The following is a 9,346-nucleotide window of genomic DNA, read 5'->3' as shown; positions in this document are numbered from 1 at the left end:
GACAAACATGTATGGGAGGTCATATTTAGGAAACAAGTTATGTGGGATGAAAACCTCCCGGTTTGAATCACCATGCCTAAAGTTCATGACTTTTTTTGTTTTAATATTATTTTATTATATTTTCATTAATGTTGTTAATCCAATACCTTAGGGTATTAAACAATTTCTTTAATTTTCAGCGGCACAATTAATCACTATCAATTTATTATGTTGAATGTATATATCATTATCTTTGTTTTTTCTTCATTAATTATCTTTGTTTTTTCTTCAACAATTATCTTTGTTTTTTCATTTACGTTGTGAATAGAATTATCATTATATTTGTTGCTCATTCTGACTGCAACTGCCACGTTTTTTTATTTTTATTTTTATCATGGACCAATGCAACTTAATCATGTCAGTTGTATCATGAGGTTTGAATATTGGTGTATGTGTTTTTGTTATGGTATCTATGTTTTCGCAATCCAACAAGACAAAAGGTTGGACCTTTCTTCATTTTATCATTAGTTTATCTTTTTCTATACCTTACTTTTCGATGGTTAGTGGGTTCATTTTGTCTGTTACCCATTTTTGTCGCTGTATATGCATCTTTTATAAATTCCATTTTTCGGTTTGAATCAAAAATTTAGTTTTCTGAATCAAAAATTTAGTAATGATCACCAAAATTAGAGTAAGAACCCGTGCATCGGAACGGGTTCTCGCTAGTTTAAATATAAGGTTCTACCCTGAAGTGAAACTGATAAAATGATGAGTAAATTATTTTGACCTAAACCTTAACCTTAACCTATGTTTAAAAAATAAATTATTTTGAAACCCTAGGTTGGAGATGGTGGTGGGAGGAACAGCAGATTTCTTCTACAAAGAAGCTCAACGGTTAGGGTATGTGGCTCGCTCCGCCTTCAAGCTCCTTCAGATACAGAACCAGCACAAGATTATCAGCCCTGGCTCCTCCATTCTCGACCTCGGCTGCGCCCCCGGCGGGTGGCTCCAGGTGGCTTGCCAGAGCTTGGGTCCCTTCCGCGGCGGCGGCTCCGTCCTCGGCGTCGACACAAAGAAGGTCAAGGTACCCCCTCTCCACTGCGATTCTAGGGTTCAGACCATCTCCGCTGACGTCACCACGCTCCCCCACCAGCGTCTAAAAGCTCTTTCTCCCAAGGAGAAAGGGTTCTCCGTGATTCTCTCGGATATGTGTCCCTTGGTTTCTGGAATCACCACCAAAGACGCTGCTTTGTCGTTTGAGCTTGGGATGCGTGCCTTGGATTTGGCTCTTGGCAGCAGAATTCACCTGGAGCCAAGTGATTGTGTAGGAGTCTTGAAAGTTGGAGGGCACCTTGTTATTAAGCTTCTGGAGAGTGAAGATGCAAAAGGTGCTTTCTTGCTAGCGTAATTGACTCTATGATGCAATTTCTATATTGTTCAATTCGATTGCTTTTGGTTGTATTGAATTTCTTTGAATGTTTGTTGGGTGCAGAAATCAACCAGATTTCTAAACCCTTATTTAGGAAGACTTCGTGGCTCAGGCCTAAAGCGACAAGGCCTTCGTCAAGAGAGATTTATTTGATATGTCAAGGCTTAAAGCCAGACGCTATGACATAGATAACACTTCCTTCTTTTAGTATGTTTGCTTGCACATGTACCATTTGATGGATGCTGATTGTGAAATTCATTATTTTTCTAGCTAGCTTTCGATGCTTATTAGTCTATGAAAATGGACTCCTCTGCCTGAGGGGTTCTTATTCACAGGCTCTCCTCCTCTGATTTGGTTACAGTTATCCTCATCCTTTATTATTCATTAATTCGTTATTATGGTTGCCTTTTATGGCTTAAAACTTACAATTCATCTCATCCAATGCTTCTTCTAGAACATATTGTTATCAAGAGTTATATCATTTATATACAGTATTATTTCTTTTCCCTCCACAATATCACTCATTTTTCTTTACCTCTGTTGCTTGGAAAATTATATAAATTTCTTATACAAATACAATTAATCTAATATCAATGACAAAAGCCGGATCTCAGATGATAGAAGACAACTTCCCTTATCCATAAATGTTAGATATTGAAGAGCTAAATTAACCATAGATTTTAAAACAATGAACAACATTTTAGACACATTGCCTGTTTAAGTGAAAGATATAACATGGTTGCTGGCAAAGGTTCGTCTTCTAGTCATGCCAACTCATTTTAGTAAATCTCAATGCCTAAAAACAAATTAGTCTTCCACTTCGAGGATATTCTTACAACTGGGTTGTAAAAGAATTTAGATGGCTACTTTTACCACTTCCATTAGTGGTTTTGTGAAAAAGGAGTACAGTTATCATTTTCGAAAGTCGGGTATTTCATTGAACATGATAAAAAACTTAAGTTGATCTGCCTTTCTTGTCGCAGACATGAATTTCTTGTATCTCTTTTAAACAAGACATAACCAAAACGTACAAAGCGCAAGCGACACTGACCCCTGCCCATGAGTGGATAACGAAAACCAATCGGATAATTGTATCAATTAATATCAAAACTCAAAAGTATATGCTATTCACAAGATTATACTACAAGATTGAAAATATTAACAGTAGCAGTTTAGCACCATGCTTTTGTTGATGTTCCCGGTTCTAGCTTCAGCAAAAGCAAGACAAAGGATTATACAACAGGAGAATATACATTCTAAACTATATATGGTCGAAAATTCTAGACAATATACAGCACTATACTGTGATCAATGACATATTACAAAGTATACTGCAGTTGATAATTGCGAAGCCAGTCTTCTCCTTTTTCATGATAATCCAGTATACTAAAAGTTTGCTGATGGAACTGTGGGTCCGAGGCAAATGAAGCAGCCCCTCTCCATGCATCCATTACTGGATCCAGTGCTCTAACTATTTTTATAGGTGTGCCACAAGGTCTAATCATCCGAATTCCAACTTCCAGGCGTTCAATTATACCGGGGAAAAGAGAACTTCCACCAGTAACAAGTATGGAACTAGTCAGTCTCTCTTCCAAGCTTTCATCCTTGTATGGCAACCTCCTTATTGAAACCCCAACCATCTCATCTAATCCTACCTGATCAACCGCAATCCAGTTTGGATTAAACAATAGTTCAGGACATCGGAACCTTTCGACCCCAAGAACAATCTGAAAATCTTCTTTGGTCAGAGGTCGAGCATGTGGCACCTCATCAGGAATGTTAATAAGAGAATCATTGGTGGCAGGATCAACCTTTTCAGTTGCATCTTGTTCATTCTTTGGTTCACCTTTTGCTTTCTGTAAAGATTGCATAACTATATTACGTGCAGATTCAATCTCCTGCCTAGAGCCATAGCCAGTTTCTGCCAGGAAAGATGGAACCTTGCTCTCTTCCACTTGTTCAAGCTGATGCCAAAGAAACTCTAAACCATGCAATTCATTTTCCAGTTCATTTATCTCAGAAGACCTCTTTGCCTCAGCCATTTCTCGAAGACTTTGACCTTGTTTCTCTTTTATTGCTGCCTTTCTTGCAATCTCTTCCTCGGAAGGAGGCTCCTCAATTGGGGGTGGAACCCAAGGAATCTGCCAATATCTGGTTTTTTCTTCAGCTTCCTTGGCTCCTTTCTATTAGATCATTCATGGAGTTTTAGAAACAATAAAGGAACTTGGTGGAAAAAGAAAAACAATTTACACATATACCTGAAACAACCGAGCTTCAGAAACATAATCTGGTGCAATGTAACAATGTTCCATCTTCAGGTCTTCAACCTTTTCCCATGTAAATCTAGCCCTGCATTGAGCATTCAATAAAATCTAAAATATTCTTCGAACTTAACATTCAGTTGGGTAGTAGCAGAACCCAGATGATTTGATACTCACAAATGATAAGGATATTTAAGTGAAAGGAGTTGCTTCAAATGATCAGTCACATGGAATCCACCAATATTAGTACGACAGCATCCTTCGTAAACAGGCTCCCCATCTACAAACTGGAAATACCGAAACAAATAAGTTCAACACTCCAACACACTTGGTTGATTTTATTTTGATCCTATTTTTGCAACTCTAATATTATCTAGAAGACAAGGTTGCTAAAGACAATATAGATTTGAATATTCCAGTTGTCAGAACTGATCACAACTTGCCATTATTACATACAGGCCTCCCCAATATGCACAATCACATGTACGGTGGATTTCTTTTTATTTATTTCAATATTTAAAAGAAATTAAATTTCTACATTTATTTTTATGGTATTTTTAAATTTTAATACTTAATTTTTTTTCCTATACGGGCATATCCTCTATAAAAGTAGCAACAACTTTTGGTTTCAACAGCCGCACTCTATTTTACAAGGATACATTTACAATTGTTTTACTTTATCTACTTCAAACTTCTAAAAAGACCATAAGGAGAAGTTCCTTTATGTGTATTATGCAGCACATATGAATGAATAATTTTTATTAATTACCAAGCTATCTTGAAAAATAATTATACAGATTAACACTATTATTGCTGACATAAGACTGGGTAGTCAGCTACTATAGCAAAGAGGAAATGAGGTACATTGAATCATTGATACAAAAATACCCTTTCAAAAAAACAACATTGATACAACACATGCAACTGTTACTTAATAAAGGCATATAATGTGCAAAATAAAATAATTGTCTTCATCACATTATCAACCTTTGCTCATAAAGACAACAATCTGTCAGGCTCAAGAGTAACTTTAAGCAGATTAATAGTATTAATTACTATAATTACAATGATGATAATAAAAAACAAGATCCTATTTACAAATTTAACCATGTGCAGGTGGATGATATTACAATAATCTACCCCAGAAATGACAAACTCATTTCATTGACATATATAATACTATAATTCAGTAAATAACAAAAATATACCGGAATCACATGGGTTGTGTTGAATCCAGGACACAAAGCAAGACAATCTTTAGCACAAACTCCTCGCTGTTGATTATATTTATAGCTGAATGCCACATCAACACCAAAGGCTGCCAGAACAGAGAATCACAAATAATTTTTAGAAGCAAAATTCCACAAACAACATCTAGCACAAAATCCAGACATGTATCCCTAATGGGAAAAACAGTGTACTTAAGAAATTTGCATTGAAATCAGTTTTCTATTGAAGGTCACTTGTAAAATATGAAGTTTTTTGTGTAGGTTGCAAAGTATTAGTACCAATTGATGGAACTCCATAAGTCTCAAAAAGAAGTTCTGCCATTTTACTACGAGATTGAACCGGGTTGCATACACATTCTGTGATCAGGACAGGATGATCAATCTGCTCTGGCACCAAACATTAAATTAGAAAGAGTGAGTCAAAATTATTCAAATGCCAAAAAAAGGAAGAACATATATTTATTAAACCAAAGAACTACTAGGTATCAACTCAAGGCTATTATGTCCTACAACTATCAATCAAATCTAGTAGTATCAACGACACTAAATAAACCATAGAAGAAAAGACAATAAACTATCAGCTAGGGGGAAAGAGAAAAATGAATCACTTCTCCACCTATTTTCATACCTCTGTTCCATTTGCACCCATCCGATCAAATCCAAAATCTAGAATCTATGTGTGACAAAGAAAATGTTAGTAATGCTATTCTCCACAAGTTCTTCTAAAATAATGAAGCATACAAGTTAAACTTGCGACGGGGAAATTTACATATTGCATTGTTTCAAACTGGTACACAACATTGCTATCAAATGCAGAGTGTGGCCCTGAGTGAGTGCAGTCAAAGTATTTCAGAAATGCCGGATCATGGTCACCCACAATAGTGACAGTTTCCCCTGTGTTGTACAACGTAAAAGAACAAATATTTCAGTATGCCACACAGTTGTAGGCAAGCAAAAAGGACCAATGTCGGGACAAAAAGGACCAGTGTCTAAATAATACAGCTATTAAACCAGAAACAACAAACACATAGAGGACCTAGTTTTTTTACCAAATGAAAGAGTATACACAACAAACAATGCAAACGCACAAAAAAGCAACAAGATTTTACAAAATAAATATTAAAGTTAAATATTAGCCAATGCCCTAAGAAATCAAAAGTATGAATATAAAATATTCATTATATTTAAAACAAAATTTAGTTAGGAAAATGTCATAACAGTCCTTTTAAAGCTGATTTTAAGATGTTATTAGTGATTTTTATTTATTTTTTATTTTATAAAATCACGTGTATGCTCCATGGGAAGCAATTATACTTGAGGCAAGTAATACCATTACAGGTGACAAAACTCTTTCTCTTATAATTTAATGCAGTTATATATCCAGAACTTAAGATTTTTATTTAAGCTGAAATGACACGTGTCAACGCATTTAGTAGTAGAAAATACTAGTAAGTTTTTTTATTAAGAAAGAAATCATCTATTTATTATATAAAAGTACGGTATAAATGTTTTTTCTTTTTTCAATAAAAACTTTATTACACTTTCAAGTAATTAGAATTTAGAAGCACTCATTAACCCGGGCAATCTATGACAAGATCTAATATTAAATACTATCTTTACTTAACAGACAAGCATCAAGATTCAGTCAATTATGCATAATAATTGACAAAAACCTAAAACCAAAATCTTGCAAAGCTCAAAAAAGTGAGAAAGCAGTACCGGTTTCTTTATGGCACGGCCTTTGCACAATGTGGCGAAAAACAACACGAGGTTCAGACTCTCCCGCCCACCTGATAATAATTCACCAAAACAAAAAACGAACATGAACTGAATAAAACCGATTCAGAAAGAAAGAAAGAAAGAAAGAAACAGTGAAAATTAGTGTTGGCGAGAGTAGAATAGCGGAATACCCTATGCGAAAATACGAGGCGCCATTGTCTATCACGAGAGGAGTGTTGGAATCGAAGAGGTTGAAATCAGATTGACGCTGAATTTTGGAAATGAAAGGCATGGTGGTCACGGCGCAGTGGTTTCTTGAACTGAATTTCGGTTCTTCTGGAGGACTCGTGAACGAAAGTGGCTCGCGGAGATGAAGAGCGCCGAACCGGTTTGGTTGGGTCGACGGAGAAGTTTATCGGCGACGAGGAAGAGCATGAGTAGTTTAACTAACACTAGCAGTGTTTTTACTGTTTTCCTTGAAACGGTTCAACAGTTTTCTTCCGTAAGCAAGGAGGAAAATATTTATTTTCTTTTAATAATCTGAAAATATTTAATAAAACTAAATAAATACAAATTATGTTCTAAATAAAACTGTTTTTTGTTTGTTAAACGGAGATGTTGAGTTAAATACAATTTTTAAAATTCTAACAAATAAAAACTATTTTTGAATAAATAAAACTGAAAGTAGACTTTTTATATAGAATTCATTGGATAAATTTATGCTTCTAACTATTTTGAATTTTAAAATTTGTTAAGATTATGTTTCATTTAACTTCTTATGTCAAGAAAAGGAGAAATTCCTCCAAATAAACAAAACCAAATGTCTAACGTCTTATCTAATTAATTGGATACGAAAAGAAAAACTCTCTAGATTAATTAAACCAAATGACTATATGAGAATTGAAGAAGACATTAGTTTTTTTTTTACAATAGTCACACGAAAAGTTGGAAGACTTGATCTTATGTGTTTTACTCCAACCTCCATCACTAGGTCAATCTGATGAGTTGAGACATTAGTTCGTGTGTTATACAAAATATAAAGAGATGTAATTAAGCACAAAGATGGAAGAATTATATTAAATCAATTAGCTAAATAAAAACATTAGTAACCAATGTGATGTGACATGTGATTATCAATTTAATTTTTTTACTCCCTCTTATCTTTATTATAAGATATAATTAATCATAAAAAATAAGATATAAATTAAAAAGAATTGATGGTCCTTTTTATAAGATATTTTAAAACTTTTATAAACATTTAATCTTTGTTTCACTAGTTGCCCTTATTAAATATTCTAAGTATTTTTTTTATTAATAGTGGTACACAATATTCTTAAACTTTAATGTTTTTACATCACTCATATCAAATTAATAATTATTAATAAGAACACAATTGATACATTAGTATATTTTTTTAAAAACAAAATTCATAAAATCAATTGAATTAATTTTTTTTATTGATCTATGTGATTGATATTCAAAGTGTCGTATGATATATAAGGACCAGCAAGAGTGTTGTGTGAATGATATTCAAAGTCCCTTATAATATATAAGGACTAGCGAGAGTGTTCTCTAGGTACGAAAGAAATATTTTGTGAGAAGTCATTTTCTTAAATAATTCCAGTTGTAATATATTTTAGTATTTGAAGTATTTTAAATTTTTATTTTTAATTAAAATTTTAACTTCACTCGGCTAATTCGTGTTAATCTTTAATGCTATTATTTTAACATGCAATGCAAATAATTAAAATACTAATTTTAATTAAAAATGTTTATAGCATTGATCCATGCCGGCCCACGGTACAAGCCTGTGGCATAAGGCCCATTAAGGATGTCCAGTGAGACGAGAACAGTCTGTAAAGATACTTCTCTTGCACCGACAAGTCTAAGTTACTTTTCCAATTTTCAACCTTAACCAGCAAAAACAATAACTTGTGAAATATCCCCCAAAAGGTAAATGTAAGAATGTAATTAATAAATTAATTAGAGAGTGTTGGTAATTAGTGTTCTGAAATCGTATATAGTTGGAGTACTTGTGAGTTATTTAATTTTAAACATCGTTGTTTAACTTTTTTTTTATTTATTATTGGAGTAGATGACATGAAATTGTTTATATAAGTAATTATTACTTAAAAATGTTATATAAAAAATAATATATTTTTTAAGCATGATAAGATCTACAAAATTATTTTAAGCATTTTAGCATTGAAGTAAATTTTTGTATAAAATATTTAAATTGATGTGGAATTGACATGGCTAAAAAATTAAGATATTATAGATATTCTAAAGATTAAGAAATTAAAAGAATAAATCTTTTACTAAAAATCATATTACGTTTAAAAATTATTTGGAGCGCATTTATACACATCTCAATAAAAAAAATAACTTGCTACTTATACTTCCTGAACGAAAATTGATTAGTATTTACCTTAATTGTATTAATAGTTAATTATTTGAATTTTCTCATTAAATATTTATTGAAGTTTGTTTATTTGTAGAAATTCAACTCTGGTGTAGGAAATTTTAAAAAGTTTAGAAATTTAAAACTATGTGAATCTTACGTTTTAAATCAGTTTCATTTGAATAAATAAATGAAATTTGACTATTTTTTTGTTTTTCATGAATCAAACCTAAATTTCTAGTCCTCTACCGAACTTGATTTATTTACATTCGTGAAAAAAACTTCAACAATTATTTATACGTTATACATACTACCAGTATACATTATC

At 32.8% G+C, this 9,346-nt stretch overlaps 2 protein-coding genes across 2 annotated transcripts; one reads left to right on the top strand and one right to left on the bottom strand.

Annotated features, from left to right (window-relative positions):
- Positions 1 to 741: 741 nt before the first annotated feature.
- LOC100805818 (ribosomal RNA large subunit methyltransferase E) lies at positions 742 to 1,681 on the top strand. Its single transcript, XM_003544166.5, has 2 exons — positions 742 to 1,367; positions 1,472 to 1,681. Exons 1-2 carry the CDS (start codon positions 827 to 829, stop codon positions 1,594 to 1,596), a joined length of 666 nt encoding a protein of 221 aa, XP_003544214.1. The 5' UTR covers positions 742 to 826; the 3' UTR covers positions 1,597 to 1,681.
- Positions 1,682 to 2,463: 782 nt separating this feature from the next.
- On the bottom strand, positions 2,464 to 7,121 carry LOC100790295 (actin-related protein 5). The gene is made up of 9 exons (XM_003545208.4): positions 6,809 to 7,121; positions 6,618 to 6,688; positions 5,668 to 5,792; positions 5,527 to 5,571; positions 5,178 to 5,280; positions 4,878 to 4,987; positions 3,847 to 3,956; positions 3,667 to 3,757; positions 2,464 to 3,591 (listed from the first exon to the last, which is right to left on the bottom strand). Exons 1-9 carry the CDS (start codon positions 6,907 to 6,909, stop codon positions 2,728 to 2,730), a joined length of 1,620 nt encoding a protein of 539 aa, XP_003545256.1. The 5' UTR covers positions 6,910 to 7,121; the 3' UTR covers positions 2,464 to 2,727.
- Positions 7,122 to 9,346: the final 2,225 nt, after the last annotated feature.

The sequence above is a fragment of the Glycine max genome, chromosome 14, assembly GCF_000004515.6.
Source record: "Glycine max cultivar Williams 82 chromosome 14, Glycine_max_v4.0, whole genome shotgun sequence".
NCBI classification, from domain to species: Eukaryota; Viridiplantae; Streptophyta; class Magnoliopsida; order Fabales; family Fabaceae; genus Glycine; species Glycine max.
The sequence above is the reverse complement of the archived record's forward strand: the minus strand, read 5'-3'. Positions and strand labels throughout refer to the sequence as shown.

What these genes read in the sequence shown, in the direction of transcription:
- LOC100805818 (XM_003544166.5), top strand. Translation starts at nt 827, where the DNA reads ATGGTGGTGGGAGGAACAGCAGATTTCTTCTACAAAGAAGCTCAACGG. An exon ending in GGAGAGTGAAGATGCAAAAG is followed by an intron (nt 1,368 to 1,471) that starts GTGCTTTCTTGC and finishes TGTTGGGTGCAG; the next exon opens with AAATCAACCAGATTTCTAAA.
- LOC100790295 (XM_003545208.4), bottom strand. Translation starts at nt 6,909, where the DNA reads ATGCCTTTCATTTCCAAAATTCAGCGTCAATCTGATTTCAACCTCTTC. An exon ending in TTATGGAGTTCCATCAATTG is followed by an intron (nt 4,988 to 5,177) that starts GTACTAATACTT and finishes CTGTTCTGGCAG; the next exon opens with CCTTTGGTGTTGATGTGGCA. An exon ending in CTTAAATATCCTTATCATTT is followed by an intron (nt 3,758 to 3,846) that starts GTGAGTATCAAA and finishes TGCTCAATGCAG; the next exon opens with GGCTAGATTTACATGGGAAA.